General features: G+C 47.4%; 1 protein-coding gene across 5 annotated transcripts in view; it reads left to right on the forward strand.

Annotated features, from left to right (window-relative positions):
* Positions 1–18,927, forward strand: part of CACNA1D (calcium voltage-gated channel subunit alpha1 D) — a 327,158-nt gene that overhangs the window by 291,951 nt on the left and 16,280 nt on the right. For all 5 annotated transcript variants that reach the window (XM_028844237.2, XM_028844248.2, XM_028844250.2 and 2 more), the window contains 3 exons: positions 1,830–1,932; positions 3,400–3,501; positions 8,615–8,745. In XM_028844237.2, the coding sequence (XP_028700070.1) occupies positions 1,830–1,932; positions 3,400–3,501; positions 8,615–8,745 (336 nt within the window). The remainder of the gene's footprint in view (positions 1–1,829; positions 1,933–3,399; positions 3,502–8,614; positions 8,746–18,927) is intronic.

Here is an 18,927-nt window from a genome sequence, read left to right on the forward strand (position 1 = left end):
GTCCTTGCCTCTCTTTAGGCCGCACTCTAGATATAGAAACAGAGCCTGACTTTTTTTTTCCGTAAACTTCCCAGTACTGCCTCTTCTGCTTTCCAAGAACAGTGTGGGATCCAGTTCACTGATGTCGTCTTGTGTTTAAATTTCCAGACCCTTTTACATAAAGCTTTCAAATGTCCTTGAGGCACAGTCATCCATTTTGCTGACTCAGGAACTTGCCAGGAAAAGTGAACAAATGTCCAGGATTCCCTGGCTGCCTGTGCTGGTTTTGGCGAGGGGGCCGGGCGTTGGTAGGAGGACTAGGAGTTTGGGTGGGATAGACTATGAAGACACAAGATTCCAATTCATCAATATGGAAGAGAAAGAAAGTCTTTTCTTTTGGAACATGCTGTTAACAAAAAATAAGAAGTTTTTAAGTATTATCAACATCACCATTAATTTAGTGCTTGCCATGTGCCTCACACAAAACTCTTGTGTCCATGAGTCCTTTAATCCTTGCAAGTTCCCATCATTGGGCATATCATCTGCATTTACAGGTTGAAGTGACTGGGGCCCAGAGAGGGTGTACCTCACCCAAACTCCCTCCAACTCTCATTGCTGGTGTTAAAGGGATCAGGATATAGAAGATGAGCGGGGAGCATGGATCCTGCTCTGAAAGACCAAACCCTGGGAGAAGCCACACAGACTCATGCAAAATGCTACAGGATGTACATGATGGTCTCACTAGGCAAGGTCTGAAGGACACTCCCTGAGTTGGGAATAGTAATGGATCCTGTTGGTTGAGAACCTAAGTCCCAGGCACTGTGCCTGGCCCATTGTATCTTACTTCCTTTAACCCTCACAACAGCCTTAAAAATGTGCCTGGAGCTGGGTGCGGTGGCTCATGCCTGTAATCCCAACATTTTGAGAGGCCGAGGCAGGAGGATCCCTTGAGGCCAGACGTTCAAGACCAGCCTGGGCAACAAAGTGAGACCTCATCTCTAAAAAAACAAAACAAAACAAAATGTGCCTGGAATGGAGGTCTGACCCTAAGACCTCCATTGGGATTAATGAAAAAAAGGAGAAGACTGTTTGAATAGTGAAGTTTCACAGTTTAAAATACAAAACACATCATCTGCATGTCAGCATTTGTATTTCATGACTCAACCTTTGATCTTTGTCATCCCAGAGTCCCCCAAATGATAGGTTGTATTAATCAGGGTTCTCCAGAGAAACAGAGCCAATAGGATGGATATGGAGGTGTATATGTATGTATGTGTGTGTGCGTGTGTATTTGTGTTTATCATGGGGAGTTGACTTGTGATCATGGAGGCTGGGAAGCCCCATGGTCTACCATCTGCAAGCTGGAGCCCTGGGGACCTGGTGGTGGTATCTGAGTGAAGTTCTGAGAACCAGGGGAGCCCAGGGTGTAAGCTTCAGTTGAAGGGCAGAAGACTGATGTCCCAGCTTAATCAGGCCAGTAGAGAGAGAATTAAATCTTCCCCCACCTTTTTGTTCTCTGTGGGCCCTCAGCAACAGGATGAGGCCCACCCACATTGGGGAGGGCATTGCTTTACTCACTGTACTCACTCTACCAATTCACATGCTAATCTCATCTGGAAACACCCTCACAGACACACCCAGAAATCCTGCTGAACCAACTGGGCATCTTGTGGCCCAGTCAACTTGAAACATAAATTAACCATCATATGCATACCCCCAAATGGCTGTTGAATTGAATTGAGGGTTGACTAGAAAAGAGATGAGTGATAAATGGAAAATAAACATCCAGAGGGATATGGCTGTGGTCACTTATTTCCTTTCTACAAAGAAACTTTCCTTTCTTTTTGCAGAGATTAGTTGCCATGAACATGCCTCTCAACAGTGACGGGACAGTCATGTTTAATGCAACCCTATTTGCTTTGGTTCGAACAGCTCTTAAGATCAAGACTGAAGGTAAGCATTCCCTGCCAGCAAGACAAGATGGCAGGAAGGAAAGAGACAGCATATCCCATCTTGCCTTCCTCATCTGGGCCTTTTCTTGGCCAAGGGGAGGCCCTGGGGAAGGGGCTGGCAGGTAGAATGGAGATGTCCATGCCGGGCTGGCCGGCTGGCTCCTGCCTCCTGTTTCCTCATCCTTTATCTCCTTCCTTTATGCTTCACTTTGTCCCAGAATGTTTTGAGTTGACTCATACTACTGCTTACTACATAGCAGGGGAAACAGGCAGTGTATCGGAGCAGAGACGGAGCCATCACAAATGAACTCACTCCAGCCATCCCTAACTGGTTGTATGACCTGCAGTGAGGGATGTCACTGGTCAGAGCTGTAGTTTCTTTCCCTATAACAAGGAAGTAAATACAGGGATGTCCAGGAGGTCCTGAGATGAAATGAGGTGATGTCTGCAAAAGCTCCTTTGTAGTGCCTAGCACATAGTCAGCACTTAGAAATATAGAAGCATCTTTCCAGCTGAGAGACCAAACCAGCATGGCCTTCACAGCCATGCTCAGCCCTGGTCAAATCCTGGTAAAACAGGCACTAGAGTGTGGCCATTGGAGCTGGCTCAGTGGCGACTTTGCAGGTGGAATGGAAAGCAGATTGCAACAGGCTGAGGAGTGACCAAGAGATGGGGGGAGGTGGGAGGTGGAGACCTAGTGACCAGGAGATGGGGGGAGGTGGGAGGTGGAGACCTCAAGGAGAGCTCACTCTCTGAGGCACTGGTGGAGGAGAGGAAAGAGGAGGCAGCAAGGGACTCATGCTGAGTGCAGGCAGGTGACTTCTTACAACCCTAGAGCCCAGGGAGATGCAATCCAGCAAAGCCAGCCTCTTTCAGCCTAACAGGGGCGCCTTGTGGCATGCTTGTCTGTACCTGGCCCCAGGCCAGCATTGTTAAGGGCTCCAGAAGGCAGAATGGTCCTCTATGCTGACATGTTAGTTGAAAAGACAAGTGTAAGCTCATATAATAAAAGGCCAAGGTTATGTTGTATGGATGAGTACATATAGTAGGAATTGAGAGTCTTATTTGGGTGAAATTTAGGCTGGATCTTCAAGAAAGGAGGTACGATTTGGAAGAACCTGTGAAAGGGCGGAAGGCAAAGGCATTCTGGGTTAGGAACAATGGAAAGCAAATAGCAGGTGTCAGTTGTGGGAGGGCAGGATGGAATCAGAGTGGAACAGGCCTTGAATCTCAGGGTGAACCATGTTTGTTCCCATGGTGGAGGGACTTCCCACTGGGAAGGCATGATCTCTATTGCTAAACATAAGAAGTGTGTTTGCCCCCGGCTGGGGAGAGCCTGGTGGGAGGGGAGCCCCATCCGAGGGCAGTGTGTTCATCCAGGTCAGGCTGGGACGAGGCTATGCAAACAGACGAGGAGCTGGGGAACAGAAACGAAGCTGGCTTTTCCCCTTTTGTTTTTTGAATCCAGGGAACCTGGAGCAAGCTAATGAAGAACTTCGGGCTGTGATAAAGAAAATTTGGAAGAAAACCAGCATGAAATTACTTGACCAAGTTGTCCCTCCAGCTGGTGGTCAGTGCAATCTATTTCCTAAGTAGTCCTTGGCCAGTGCTTTGGTTTTAATGCTAGTGTCTCCAGAAAGTCCAGAGAGAGTTTGCAAAATGCTTTATGTATCAGTTAGAGCATTAAGGCCAACTGGTAAAGAAAGCCCTTTGGCCATTTGGTGTGATTATTTGGGGTTTAATATGAAGAACATTCCAGACAAAGGAGAGGCTTCAGTGAAAAGCAAACCAAAACTCACATGGCTGGTTTTGCAGGGATTTCCTTTTTGGTGGAGGAATTAATGTTTGAGGACAAGATTGTGATCTCAAAGTGAAAAGCCTATATTTTTTGTCCAAAATGAAATACTCAAAAGTAGTTTCCGATTACCCTTCAGTATATTGTTGAAAATGTCCCATGAAAAATAGATAGCTTTCAGGAAATTGTATTTTTAAAATGTTCTTATCAAGACTGAATTTACTACCATAATTACCAAAAATGCCCTTTTAACTAACAGGCATGCTTATTTCCTTTCGTTATTTATCACAAAATAACTAACCTTCTTCGAATTTTTATATATATAAAAACCATCTATATATATACACACATACAGTATATATATATGTATATGTATATATATGTATATATGCATATTGGTTTTGCGTTTTTATTTAAGTACCTGTGGACTTAGACATTGAGATGGTTGTTTTTGACTGTTCTGTTTCCAAGTTTTAAAGGTGCAGGATCTGTTCACCCAGTACCACCACACCAGCATTCTAGCATCCTTGAGCCATGGGCATGTGATGAGCCTTTGGTGTGTTTCGTGACCAACCGAACGTTTATAGTGTCACTGCCCCCACAGCTTTCGAGACTGGTCTGGCTCAGGTCTGATAGCTGACTTGGGACCCGGGCCACCCCTGAGAAGGTGATGAGCTCTGGCTCTTGGGGTGCAGACAGAGCAGCATGCCAGCCAGCCCTGCTCCTTAGCATGAAGCGAGGAGCAGCGTGAGCTTTTGTTGCTGAAGGGGTTACCTGTAGCTGGCACGGCCACCGGCTCAAAGCTGGGGAAGACGGTCCAGAAAGAAATGATAAAAGGAAAACAAATGAACCACAATAACAAAACAAAAAACCCTCCCACCTAGAGAACCCTGGCTTCCCCCAGGAGAACTGATACTGCACATTTAAAACAACTCTTTGGTTTTCATTCTTTTCTTTGTAGCTGCACATCCAAGAGCTTGCATGGCTTAGATGAAATGCTTTTGAAAAACTGTTGTAACAATATGCTTGAGGTTTTTCTGCAGCTGCCATTTCTTTCACCTCGCAGTCTTTCAGAATATTCTGAAGCAATTCTGTTTTAGGGTGGTGGCATGGAATCAGAGTTATCTCTTGCCAACTGTATTCCCCTACATTGTTTCTTGAAATACAGATGCATGCTTCAGAATAGCGGGCTATGCCTGTCTATGTAAACCTTCCCCTGCGAGCCGAGGACCCTGCTCCTCCCTTGCTCCACCTCACATCTCTCTTGGAACACCACCTTCATCACAACCAGCCGAACTCCCACGTTAATGCCCATCCTCGTGAAATGCCCTTGGAGGGTGTCATTTGCATTACTATGAAACTTCATTTCTTTTCATTTTACCAAAAGAAAAGTCCAGAATTTAGCTCACCATTGAAGCTCCCTTCCTTTGAAAAGCTGATCAACTTTTAGCTTTATCAGACTTCTAGTAGAGTGGAAATCTTCTTCTTTCTTGGTCCAATAACTGGACTTAGCCTTTTCTATTTCTTAAAATGGATTGGAGTTTAGGATGACAAGTTTTAATCTATTCCACAACAGCAGTGAGAGGCAGTGTGAAGCACAAGAAGAGAGAAGTGGGGCCTTAGGAGGAGACGGAAGGCTCTGCAAGCTCCCTGCCTTTGTTGAGTGATGTGCCCAGTGCAGGGCTTATCCAGGCTGAATCTCATATGAGCGCTGTGGCCACCAAGAAAGTTCAGAAGGTAGTGGCCATCAGGCTTTGGTGCATAGACTCTGGAAGAGTTGCTGGACAGGCTTTGCTCTCCACATTCATCATTTGTCTGTCTTTCCTCTTTTATCTTCCAGTAGACCTATGTCCCCAACCTTTCCTGCATCACAGCACACTTAGAAAAGGATATTTGCATACCCCTCTGGGCAACAGATGTGGAGTTCTTGAGGCTGAGGGCCTCAGCATCCCCTACACCATCACCTGGTCAAGAAGCAGGAGACTGGGTAAGGCCAGCCTCCACTCCAGGTGGCTGTGACTGGCAGGTGTGGTGTGCTCAGGAAGTCCCTTTTAGCCCTGGTGATAGAGCTGAGTAGGATGCTTGTCTTAGGTGGGTTTGCTGGTGTGCCATGAGGCGTGACCCAGCTCCTCGTGAGCCTGATGATGAAGTCAGGAATGAACTGTGGATCTGTGGGCACACGTCAGGCTTGCTTCACTCCCAGTGGCCCGGGGGCCTCGGCTGCCCCCTCGCCATCAGTGCTGAGCTGCCTCATCTCTGCCTCTCAGCTCAGGTTCTCACCTCTGCACTTCAGCCTTCCTCTGCCATCTTGTGGGTCCTTCCCCTTCATTTCAGAAGTTCTCTCTCCTCCCCAGGACTCTCCTCCATCCTTGACCTGGATCCTTTGCTCCTTTGCCCTGAAGAGCACACTGAGCTGCCTCCATTGCCTTCTTTTCAGTCCGGAGCCCAGACAGCCTCCTTGTATTCATTCCTTCTCTTCCTTCCTGTTCTGTCCTGCTGTAGCTTTGACTTTTCTTGTTCTTAGGAACTCTTCCTTGGGCCTAGTCTCCTAATTAGCTCAGTGTCTCAATGGAGAAGACGAAGTGACCCTTCAGTTTTCTCCTGTAGAGCCCTGGATGGGTCTGCCTCTGCTCTGGAGGCTGAAGGGAGATCAGAGTTAGGCCTGCATTTGCGGGAAGCATCAGGGTGGAATGAGGTGTGGATCTTCTGCAGGTAGAGCCAGGGCTTTTTCTGGGCCCCACAGAGAAGACTGAGAGCCCTGGACTACAGAGGAAGGCTATGGCATGGCAGGACACCGGAGACCATCTCTGGGGTCCCTGGAGGCACTAGCTAGACAACAGTGTGTCCACCTTTTGTGTGCAGCCTGGGACAGGGATACATTTGCATGGTGTGAGAGGCAGCTCTGAAGAAGCCGGCAGCCATTGTGGCTGGAGACGGCCATCTCTGGAGAGGTGGTGTGAAGGATAGGACCCCAGGCTCGGGGGGCACTCTGTCCTGTGTTAAGGTCCCAGCTAGACTGAGCTGGGCAAGTCATTTGGCCTCTCTCCATCTGTTGACAGGGGCGTGGTGAGCAGATCCACCATGTCAGAGTTGTGAAGAGGCCATGAGACCCACATGGAATTCTTCTTACACAGGGCTTGGCACCTATAGGTGTCCAACAGTAGGGGCTGGCTAGAGCTAGAGCTGATATTCCAAACACACCCTGAGCCAATAGGGAGGCTGGAGAGTACAGCAAGGGGTGAAATACCAGGACCTGAGTGTTCTTTGCTCACCTCCTTGCCTTCTTGCCTATGGACCTTGCATCATTAGACAAGCCGAGACTGATTAGGGACTGTGTTTTACATGCTACTCAGAGCCTTTGGCTTGCCTGGGTGGCCCTACACCACTCCAGGACTATCTTGGCTTGGGTTTAGAAGGAACAGAACACTTCTCCAGGCCAGACCACCTGAGACAGCCTTCTCACACAGTAACACTCAGTGGCTTCTGACAGGGAGGACTGGAGAGGCAGCCCAAAAAGGCCCGGGCATCTCCAGTGGGGACCACAAGATGTTGGCAGCACCTCCTGGATGGGCACTAAGTGAATCCCACCTCGGGTGCATTAGTGAAGGATGATGCTTCTCCACGTCCCCCAGCCCATCAAGCTCCAGGATCCCTATGAATGGATGCCACCGTCGGCACATTTTAAAATAAGGGTGACTCTGAGGCTCATCATCATCAAGTGCCCAGCACTTAGGACAGCCCAAGCCAGGCAGCTGAGTGCTTTACCTGCTTCCTCCCACATAATCCTCATGGCTCCTCTGAGAGGTTTATCCCCACTTTACAGATGAGAATACAAGCTCAGAGAGGTTGAGCCCCCTGCCCCCAGATCAGCATGTAGCTCTTGCAGGGGCAGTCTGGCCTAAAAGCCAGCTGCTCTGCAGCCTTCGGACCAGCAGCCATTCCTCCTTCAGCCTCTGCAAGTCGTGGTCAGTGGACCGCCAGGCCCCACATGGCCCCACACACATGGGATGGGGTACTAAAGTGGTCGTAAGCTTTACCCCCAAGAGACACAGCACACTGAAGATTTGGTGGCAAGCAGCCCGTGGGAGAACCGTGGGGCGCATTTACATGTCCAAAGTGGTTTACCATGAGACAGCCAGAGCCTCTATTCTGCCTCATGCATCACCTTTAAAGTCATCAGCAGAGTTCTGATTCCCCAACCATACATGTTGGAGGTTGTTTCTGAACAAAGCAAAAATAAGCCCAGCTCAACTTTGAGGTTGGTTGGAGCTGTCACTACAGTGCAGAAAATGAGCTGTTCAGAATTACAAACCAAGAAATGGTATACGGAGCTTATTGGTGGAGAATGTGGGGCGGGGAGCTCATGAAAATCTGAATTTGCAGTCACTTTTCTAAACCTTCCTCTCCTTCTGAGCGTGTATGTCACCTTTCTAGGTCTCTATCTTGAGACATCGGGATTTGGATGGTTAATTGCCCTTGATAAGTTTATGGTAGTTATACATGCAAATCCCTATGCACAGGGATGAAATGTGGCCCGTGAAGCCTCCTTTTGTTTTGTAATTTTTATTTTGAGTAAATAACCAAGACAGCATTTCATAGTGTTACTAATATGCTGCTCTATTAAACTCATAACAAATATATTATTTTCTGCAACCTCGAATATCAGTTCATTTAACTGACACTAATTTTGAGCCTTAGTTGCTTTGCAAAACCTTGCTTTTTGCTGGTTTGAGACTCCTCTGTTATATGCTGAGACCTCGGTGCCTTCTGCGCCATACTGCCCGCCCGCCCCACTCTGCCCCTGCCCCTGCCCCAGCCAGAAGCAAGTGTTTAGGCTCTTGGTCTGATGTGCTGATTCGGGAGAGCTCTGTCTGGTCTCTCCGTTTAGATGATGAGGTAACCGTGGGGAAGTTCTATGCCACTTTCCTGATACAGGACTACTTTAGGAAATTCAAGAAACGGAAAGAACAAGGACTGGTGGGAAAGTACCCTGCGAAGAACACCACAATTGCCCTACAGGTGAATTGTTGTCTCATTTTGTTTTCTCTCTTCACTAACGATTTTACGAGCTTATTTGAAATACTAGAGAGCTGCCTATTCATGGTTGAGCAGTACCACAAGGATTTTGTTTAAACTGAGATACTGCACACTCCCCCAAATGTGGACTAGCCATTTCTGGGCCACAAGGTAAGTGCTTCCCTCCCCGCTGCCTTCCCCATGGAGCCCTGCACCTGCCACCTCCCACGTGGCAGGGCTGCCAGGACGGAGAGGAGCGAGTGCTGCCCTCGCACCCCAGCCCCGCCAGGCAGTGCCCTCCAAGCAGGCACCCACCTTCCCCACAGCCCTGGGCTCCAGGGTTCTGGCTGCCCAGTGAATGAACAGCTTTCCATCTGAACGCAAGTGCTTTGTTTTGTTTCTGTTTGTTTCTTACCCCACTGCTTGTTGGTTTTTGGTCCATTTCAGTAACATCCATCACCTCCTAGTATGTACTCTGTGTGTGTATGTGTGTGTGTGTGTGTGTGTGTGTGGGGTGTGTCTGTCTCTGTGTGTTGTCTCCTGACGGCCAGAAGGCCAGCTGTGCACATGCTATGCTCTCGTGCCCCGGCCAGCCTCTGGGCCCTCTCCCTCCTCCACCTGGGCCGTACTCCAGGCTCCTAGAGTATGGATGTGGCTTTCGGGAACCTCTAGTACCAGCCAGGGTCCTTGCATGTGAGGAATGTAGAATCCTAGGGAAGCCCAAAACTCTGGGATGGGAAGCAGGTATGTGGAGGGGCAAAGAAGGCACGATGAGGACCAGCAGGAAGAGGGGCTAGGAAGGTGGTCTGTGAGTGCCGTGGATGAAGGAGGCAGGGCAAAGAGGGAGAAGATGCTAGGGACAGGGAACAAGGAACCACAGAGGCTGACAAACAATCTGAAACAACTGACCTCTGCTGCCCAGAGTGCTCGGAATCCATGATGGATAGGATAAAGACTTTTTAAAAATCTATTTACACCACAGTTTTATGCCCCTGTTCTCAGCACGTGTTAAATTTGGCCTTGTGGGTATTGATAAGGTTCAACATGGAAGAGTCCTTCACTCTTTTCCAGGGAAAAATGCCCAGCATTGTTGTGTGTTCAAAGTGATGGTAACAGCCAAAATGAGGGCTTATCTTTGATCTTGCTGAGAGAGAGAATATGAATATGAATATGAAAGTGAATGAGTGAATGACAAACACGAGCTGTGTGTGTATCTCATGGGTTAGTAGATGGCCTTGTGTGACAGTGACCTGCTGATTCATGGTGAAACCTCTGCTCTACCCAGACAGCTACAGGGGCTGGGGAAAGAGGTATATGAGGGTTGGCAGGTGGACCATGAATCTGACTGAAGACAATGATCTTACTGCCTCTGATGACATATCCTAAAGGTAGCTGAGGGAATCACGGACTCAGTCACACAGCCCGTTGGCATCTCAGGTGGTAGGATTTACAGATGAAGCTTTCTCACTTCCAAACAATCCAGTTTGTAAAAGTGACAGCCCTCCTGGTCTGCAGCTCCCAGCTAGCCTCAGAGAGGGAAGGCAAACTGCAGAGATGTTTGCATATTGGAAGAAGTCTCCGGTCCATCCCTCCTTGAAGACAGTGTGGCCAGGTTGGATGCCCGGAGAGGGAGTGATGAACATGCTTCTGCAGGCTTGTCCTTAACGGAGCCCCCTGCCCAGAAGACGAGACTGGTTAGATGGTTTAGTTCCATTTCCCACTGCCCTGGGCTTGTAGGGAATTGCTTATTGTTCTGGGAACCTAATTGGGACCAGAACTTGATAACTTTTCTGGAGGGGGGAACATAGTCTGTCATCGATGGTTGATGTCCTAATTTACAGCGAGCAAATTAGCTAGGTACCATAAGAATCTTGCATTTTCTGTAAGAGGTATGGGTGGCCACTTGGATGCAGGGTCATTTTTACTTTTTCTGAACCCCCAAGACTTCCCAATTAGACAATTTCAGCACTTTCTCTAGTGGCTGGAAATAGTGTTTTGATGTTTTAAGACATGCACAAAGAACGCACAGCTAAGTCATTACCAGGTTTCACGTCTGGGATTTTCTGAGTCCTAAGTTGAAGGGTCAAATGGCATGAATTACAGTGGCAGGTTGTGGGTTGAAAGACTCTCTTGCTTTGTGTTGCAATAATGTTGAGGGTTTCTCCTAAACGTTTTTCATTTTATTGTTTATAGTGTTTCATTTTATTGATGAAATGCAAACATTTCCAGTTAGATGATACCAACATATTTTCGCATGGCTCCATTGGGAGCTGAAGCATCGTCTGTAATTTATGTTGAGAATGCAGCCTGGAAAATTAAGTTGTGTTCATAATCTTAACAGAGAAACTGAAAATGTACTTGATTCTGAAACATTAAACATAGACATTTTTTTTTTGTCTCCTTGAAGGATAATTCTAATTGCATTTTGGCTTCCTGTGCTGTAGAAATGGCTGTGAGTGTGATGTGTTACTCCATGTTTAATTAACATGGGGAGGCTTTCCTTTCTGCGTGATGAAATACCGGGTGACAATGTAGCAGTTAGGAAAATTTGGTGGGACCGCAGTGGGAGAGTTGTACCACCAGTGTAACTAGGACAAGGACACAGCCTGGGAAGCCCGCCCCAAGAGTGGGCGTGGCCTGTTGAGATGGGGGATGGCTTGCCTCCTCCCACGGCAGGGTGCCCCATGGCTGACAGACTGCGTGCTAATGGAAAGTGGAGCGTGGCCATCGCAGTGTGAGCGCAGAAGTGCGGACCTAGGCATGTGCGTGCTTGTGCTGCGTAGGGTGCAGTCTGTCTGAACAGCCTCCAGGACGGGCCCAAGACCTCTGCGCCCCCACCCCCAGAGAACGTTTTTTCAAGGACACACATACGCACTGTGGTTTTGAACCCTGTGGGCTCCATCTGATCTCCCTGTGTTCAGACCAACTGCATTGCTGCCTCCCACATGAAGGGGAATGGCTTGAGCTCCTGGATCCATGTGTGGGAAGGAGCTCGGCATCCGGTGTCTTCTGGCCTCTGTGGTCTGAATGAGTGTGCAGTTTCCATCCTTCCATCCATCTTCATCATTAAAACCAACCTTCTCTCCAGCCCCTCTACAGAGGGAACCAGAGAGAAGCTGCATCAGGTCTTTTTTTAATTTCCTCTTGCGCATCTCCTACATGCCATGTTCACTTTGGGTTGACTCAGCATTCGCTCGTCATCCATTGTTGCTACATCCGAGTGACCTACGAGGGGCAAATAAATAAAGGAACACAGCCATGCAGCCATGAAAATTCTCAGTCCCCTTCCCAGCAGACAGCAATGCATGCTGAATGTCCCATCAGACCTTCTAGATGAGGACATCTGTGCAAGTTACAGACACTCTTTAGTCCAGTGTCTTGTGGATGAGAAAAAGACCCCTAAGTGGGAAAAGTTTTGTTCATTTCTCTTTCTTTTAACATTCAAGAATTTCCTTTCTGCAAAAGACACGCACTCCAGTGGAATCCGAGGACACTATGTCCCCCACTCATCCCAGCTGGGAGCCTTTCCATCCCCATCGTAGGAAAGCTTTGGAGGGATAGTCCTTTTGCCTGTTTGGAAGTTTGGTTTAAGGAGGAGACCATTATTTCTAGCTATAAAGAATTAGGTTGTTAGGTTGAATAATTGTAAAGCCTGTGCCCAAGCCACCAGTTCGTGATGCAGGTGGTTGAGGGGAGATGTGGGTGGTATGTAAGAAACAAAGGACTCTCAGCCCCTGATGTGCCCCATGTGGTCTTCTTAGGGAGGCTTGATGCATAAAGACAGAAGAAAATGGGATTCTCCACAGAGATTTAATCTGTAGAAGATTAAAACACCTGTTGCCTGGTCACCTTAGTCTAAAAAGGAGTGGAGTTTTGTTTTGTTATTTTTTTAAAGCATGATTCTACCTGAAGCCATCAAGAGGCTCTTTTTAAATTTTTTTCTTTTTTTAATCTAAGAGGAGAACAGATGCTAACAGATGAGATTTCACTGGCTGATTCGTTTGTTTCAGATGCTTGAACGGATGCTTTAGAATTTTCTGCCTGAGCTACGGCACCAAGCTGGTTAGTCGGAAGGCGTTTGTGGCTAAGGCCTTGAAAGGGAAAAGTCTCAAGTGGGCTTATTTCTACTGAAACAGCATTTCGGAAGAAATGCAGGAAAAAGCAGACCCAAGGCCCCAGGGAGACCCCTTCCAAGCAAAGCACTCCTCCGGAAGGTGGAAGCGGGGCCGTGGCTCATCTGCGGAGCCAGGGCTGCCTGTCGCGGACGTTGCTCACGGTGGTTCTTTTTCGTGAAAGGGATCGTACAAGTCTTAACAGTTTTCCCTTCCAAGCAGAGACTCAGAGAAAGGGAAAGAGTGAGAGAGAGCAAAGGAGGGGGGCAGCTGCCCCACAGAGAAATGAAATGAACACAACTTCCTGATGCTGGCCAGTAAAACAAAAAAATAAAAATAAAAATAAAAAGATTAAGCAGACCTGCCTAAGGTGGGCATCTGACTCCATTCCAAAGTCCTGCATCCCTAGTTTGCCCGAACTCCCAAAGACTGGCAGGCCCCTCGGCGCTGAGCTGACAGAGTTCCTTTTGTATACCAGTCCACCATGACCTCCTGAGCGTCCGGCCCTGCTCTCTGCAGTGACCCAGTCCAGAATGCAGTGAGAAGTGGACAGGCCAGGAAGCTCAGATACACCCATTGAAACTAACACATACACCCCGCATGCCAAACTCAATCCAGGCAACACCTCAGGTTCCATCTTAACGTGTCCACAGGAAACACCACCACACCCAAACCTCATCTAACATTGTCCGTCTTTAATTCGTGGTCAGAGCCAGTCTGGGGATGCCTCTTTGGAAGCAGTGTGGTCTAGTTTCAAGGACACTGGGAGTCAGGGAACCTGGGTTCTAGTCCCAGTTTCAGCTTTCACTTGCTGCGTGACCTTGGGCAAGACACTTAACCTCTCTGTGCCTCAGTTTCCCCCATCTGTAAAATGGGGTTAATAATGTCGACCTACCTCACAGGGCTGTTGTGAGGAATAGCTAAGTGATTGTAAAGCACTTTGAACGTATAATTGCTTATTATTAAGACTACAACAATAATAATATCATATGCCTGTTTACTACCAGAACTTTAAGAAAGTCTTGTTTTCCTTTGATCTCTTTTCTGTTCTGTACCATACTTACCCATTGAGAAGGAGAACTCCCCCCTTTTAAAGATATCTAGGCAGTGCACAAAGATGTCAACAAAGGTAACTCTGCAGGTTGCATTTTCACATCTTAAGAATAGCAGATTTTTGCCCAAGGTGTTGGTTGATGAGGGTGTCTGGTTTGGAATTCTCAGCTGATTCCAAATGGTGGTTGGAGTCTGTACATCTGACACTGAGCCCAAGACACCCCAAGTGGCCAGTTGGGATTTTAAGATCAACATTCAAAAGTAGCCATAGTGCAGAGGTCATGCAGAAGAATCTAAAAAATTGAAGTCTCTGAAGTGTGTAGAGAAAAGAAGGGCTTATGAGCCCCTTTAACCTGCCCTGATATGTACAGGCTGGAAGCTGTGTGTGTGTGCGAGTGCGTGTGTATGCATGTGGGGCCTGCGGAGACAGGGGAAGAGAGAGACAGCAGATTCGGGGGGGACCCTATTCCTGTAGAAGTGGATACTCTTCCAAGCATCCTGGGAGGGCAAGAGTCCCAAAGGCTAGGCAGAGGGTGAGAGCAATGTCCCCAGTGGGAAGTATGCTTTCTGCAAGCTTGTCCTAGGCGTGACTGACAGGGTCAATCCCAGCCTCAGGATCTTTTCCAGTGATGTCTTTTGTGCCTATGACATTTGCCCTTGGCTGCAGTGCTCACTGTACCAAGAGGTCTGACCTACCTGGACTTCAGTGGACCTGCTGTCCTCATTATGGAAATGGGTCTAGCTCCCGACTCTGCCCCCATGTGTGTAAGTGTGCAGACTAGTTAACATCCAGGAGCTCACATTAGGTGGTGTGGGTTCTCACAGCACAGTCCATAGGGCCCGAGGGCAGGTTTGACTGCTTCATGCTGCACCACATGGTGATGTAGGGGATGGGGTGGAAAGCCAGGAACACTCCAGTGTGGCCAGGCCACTTGTCAAGATGTCGAAGCACAGCTGCACCTGGTATCAACAGCTGTCACCCTAGCACCTGAGTCTCCTTCCCCACTGCCAGCAGCCCCACCCCTCCTGAGACTGCTCTGTGACTCAGCAACTACAGGTCTAGAGCCTGACATTGCAGGGAGCCTCCAGGACCCTGCTGTGGTCCAAAGGCCCACTTCTGCTCTGATTGGGCAGCGCCTGGGTATATTAAGTTATAAGAATTTATGAGGAATGTGATGTATCATCCCTGAAAGGGAAGCTGGTCCACCCTGTGGGTGCTGGTGAGAAGCTGATCTGCCCTCAGACAGACAGTCCCTCTGTCTTTGACCCACCCGATGTTGAGTTGATTCAGTGCTGAAGGATGGCATGTGCCTACCACCTGTATGTGTCACCCTGTCTCAGAGGGCCAGTGTGACCCACCTTCTAGGTCCAAGATTCCATACACTCAGGCCTCGGCAGAAAGGCCCCAAGTGATTCAAGTGGGCGGCGTTTCCACGTGCCTTCTCCACGCTCTTCAAATAAGTAAAAACTGACAAGTGACCACTTTCTAGATGGGAGTTAGGGAGTGATGTAAATGGAACAAGAGCATTTTCTCTACTTGGGCCTGGCTGTTTTGCTGGGGAACGGCATTGGCTAAGGTTGGTAGCAAGGCCGGCTTAGAAAAGACAGCCAGGAATCAGGAAGGCCGCTTCCAGCTTCAACTCAAAAGGGAAAGAAGGCTTCCTGAAACTTGATTGGCATCAAACGGCAGAGACACCTCTGTCATTTCTCTTAAAGCCTTGGCAGAGAAGTGTAGCTTCTAGTGTAGAGAAAGTTGTGAGAGACGACTCAAGTTCATTATTTAGAATCTTCACAGACACACACAGCAAACTTGACACCCCCAACACCAGCATCCATAGGCTAAACTCTTCAGCTCCTGGATAGAAGATGAGAGGCAGGCCAGTATACATCCTAGGGAAGCAAAGGTAAGATTGGACATCAGGCTCTTCTCGACTAGCTTACATGTGGAACAACCCAATTAAAAATTAATCCACTGGACTATTGGGTACTACATTCTATACTCTTTCAGAAAGTGAGGAGATCTCGCTTCTTTGAAAATAATAATTATGTTCAGAAGTCTTTGAGAAGAAAGAGTTGCTGAAAAGAAGTGAAGTGATGTGACATAGTAGTAAAAGGTGGTAATTATCGTGGCTTGTTATTTAGTACCATGCACCTAGTGTCCTCTGGCAGCCCAGTTGTGTCATGATTAGATGATCTGTGTGAAGGAGCTGGCTAAGACTTAATAACAGTTCCAGGGTGGGTAGAAACCCAGGTGAGTTCATTCTCCTTGGCACCTCTTAGACCTAAGGGACACAGCTGTTTGGGAACTTGGAAGGGCACATCATTCTAAAGCATGCTGAAGGCAACCCATTGAGAAGTCCCAAAGGTTGGCTCAGAGAAGCCATAGGAAGGCCATTTCTTCCAAGAATGGAGAAAGGTCCACAGAATAGCGGGAATCCTAGATGGGGTAAAAAGTCTGCATCTGAAGAAACAGTAGTAGTGCCTGTTGGAGGATACATTGGTCAGCAGATATCAAACTTTTTGGTCTTTGGACCCTTTTGTACTCTACATTATTGAAGACCCTTGTGTGTCAATATTTACTGTCTTAGAAATTAAAACTAAGCAGTTTTTAAAACAAGAATATGCAAGCACAAAGACGCCAGGGTGATGACATCACACATCAGGCAGCCTTTGAAAACCTCACTGTGCTCTCATGAGAGGATGAGAGTGTTCAAGGCAAAGAACATCCTTATATTATGCAAATCACAGTGACCTCATGGACCCCTGACAGTGTCTTGGGATGCCCCAAGGTCCCTGGAACACACCTGGGAACTGCTGCTTTGGGGGAATGCTACCAGGTTCCCCTAAAGGCAGACGGTGCTGGAGCCTTTTAATCATCTCCCTTGTTAAAGAGGCTCCTGTGCAGCGGCACTGCCCTAACTGGAACCGGTCTCCCCCTCCAGCCCCTTCCCAGTCTCAGCCCACTCCCCCAAGGCATGGAGCTGCTATGCCCTCCTTCGTCTAGCATGGCCGAGTCTTGCTGCCTGTGCTGATCTGCAGGTGTGATGGTCTGAGTCAGGGCAGGATGGAAAGTGGTTTTAAAAGTCAACTCCCCTAAGTGCACAATTGGGACCAAGGATGTGTGCCAAACAGGATCCGTTTCAGGGATAGCTTGTGATCATTTGTCGTCTCCATGCTGACTTAGGAATATAAGAGCTCTGCTAGGGTAGTCAAAAGAGGGTTAGCCTTGATCAGGTGGCACCCCACAGTCGTGACGATAGGTGAGTAAGTGTGTGATTCAGACTCCAATCCAGCACTCTTTCCCAGTAGGTGCAGTGACTTTGCCTGGGTGGTGGTCGAGGTGGAGAGTTTGGGAGAGGTGAGGCAGCCCAGTGTCACAGGAAGAACAGGCTTAGAGGCCAAGAGTCCTCATTGAGCCTTTGACTCATTTGGGCACATAATTTAACCACATGGGAATAACCTTTGCTCTCCCTTCCTCCTGGAATCTAGTGGAATATTCGTATGTAACCTCACAATGACTGGTATAAAGATGCTATCAGAATAGAAGTTGTGATTTACAGCTTCTGCTAAGCCTGAATTTTACAGAATGCTCTATTATCAGGAAACTGGCAAGACTTTCTGATTCGGTTGTTAAAATTACAACAGAATCAGATTCTTGATTGCACCAAGAATCAAGGTGGAACTGAAACAGAGAGCTCTCACATTGTGTGCAGGCAAAGGTCATATTTTGGGTAATTTCTTTAAAGTTTCCTTTATCTTTCCAAGTGATGGGAATAGTGGAACCCCTATGGGAGCTTGTGGGGGTCATGTTACCCCTGACTTTTCAGTGAGGGAATCACTGTGGATTACTAACAGAGTGCCAGGATTCCAACCCTTTATATCTGACACAAGGACCATTCACAAGGGACACAAAAGCCACCATCACATTTTCCCTGGAGGAGAGTGGTGTTAAAATAAGGGGTGTGCATGTGTGATGTGCTGAGGAGGCGGACAGCAGCTTGCAGATGAGCAGGTTTATTCCATAAGAACTTAATCTCATTCTGTTTTCTAATGGAACTAGTCTAAAAAGGTCCCCTCTCATTGGGTATAGACTGACTCCTGCTAAAGGGTTAACCAGAACTTGTCACCAGCGAGATGACTGTGTACAGGGCCAGCCTAGGCTGAGTGCAGCCTGCCTGTGATGGGGAACAGGCTCTGCCAGGCAGGGTTCTTTGGCTGGAGTCTGAAAGCCTGGCGCTTGTATCCTGAAGATGAATGGCCTGGCCCGGTCCCGACTAGAGACGTGCATCTCTTATCTCCACTGCTACAGCGTAGGTCCAGGACAGGGCTGCAGGCACTTGTGCATGCTTGCTGTGGCGCTGTGAGAGCTGGCAGATGGCTGGTGTGTCTGATAGAGCTAGCTTAGGGACACAGGCAGCAAAAGCATTGCAAATGCATCTAGGCAGGAGAAACTTAACCCTAAAAGTGGGCAGGAGAAAGGAAGGTAAATGGGTGTTCATATTTGATGTCAAAATATCATCATGTTATGCTATTCGGAAGTGTTTAGAGACATTTTAGTTTTTTTGGTAACTTAATCATTCAATAGAGTATCTATGAAATTCCAACTAAATGGTGTCTAAAATTTTAAGCAGCAGTCTACAGGCAAAGCGCCAACATTTCTTTTTAAAAAAATATTTATGATAACATCTAGCATTTTAAAATCAACCAGAAACTAGTCTTGATTCTGTTTAATATTTTATAAGATTGGACATCTTAAAATAAGTCAATAATGTTTATATTTTATAGCAATTCTGTGTTTCTTCAAAACCATATTCCTGCTGTGATGTTAATGGAATGACTTTATATGGCTTTAATTGTGTTGGTTTAGTGCTAATGACCACTTTTCAAATTAAAATAGTATTTTGCTGATAGAGGTAGACACAGATATGAAATATGAAAGAATAGATAATTTTACTGATTGTAAAGTGTTTATCCCAAGGAAAAAAAATGTTCTTTTTTTTAGGGCTGTGGAAAAGTAATT

This window comes from Macaca mulatta, chromosome 2, assembly GCF_049350105.2.
Source record: "Macaca mulatta isolate MMU2019108-1 chromosome 2, T2T-MMU8v2.0, whole genome shotgun sequence".
Taxonomy (NCBI): domain Eukaryota; kingdom Metazoa; phylum Chordata; class Mammalia; order Primates; family Cercopithecidae; genus Macaca; species Macaca mulatta.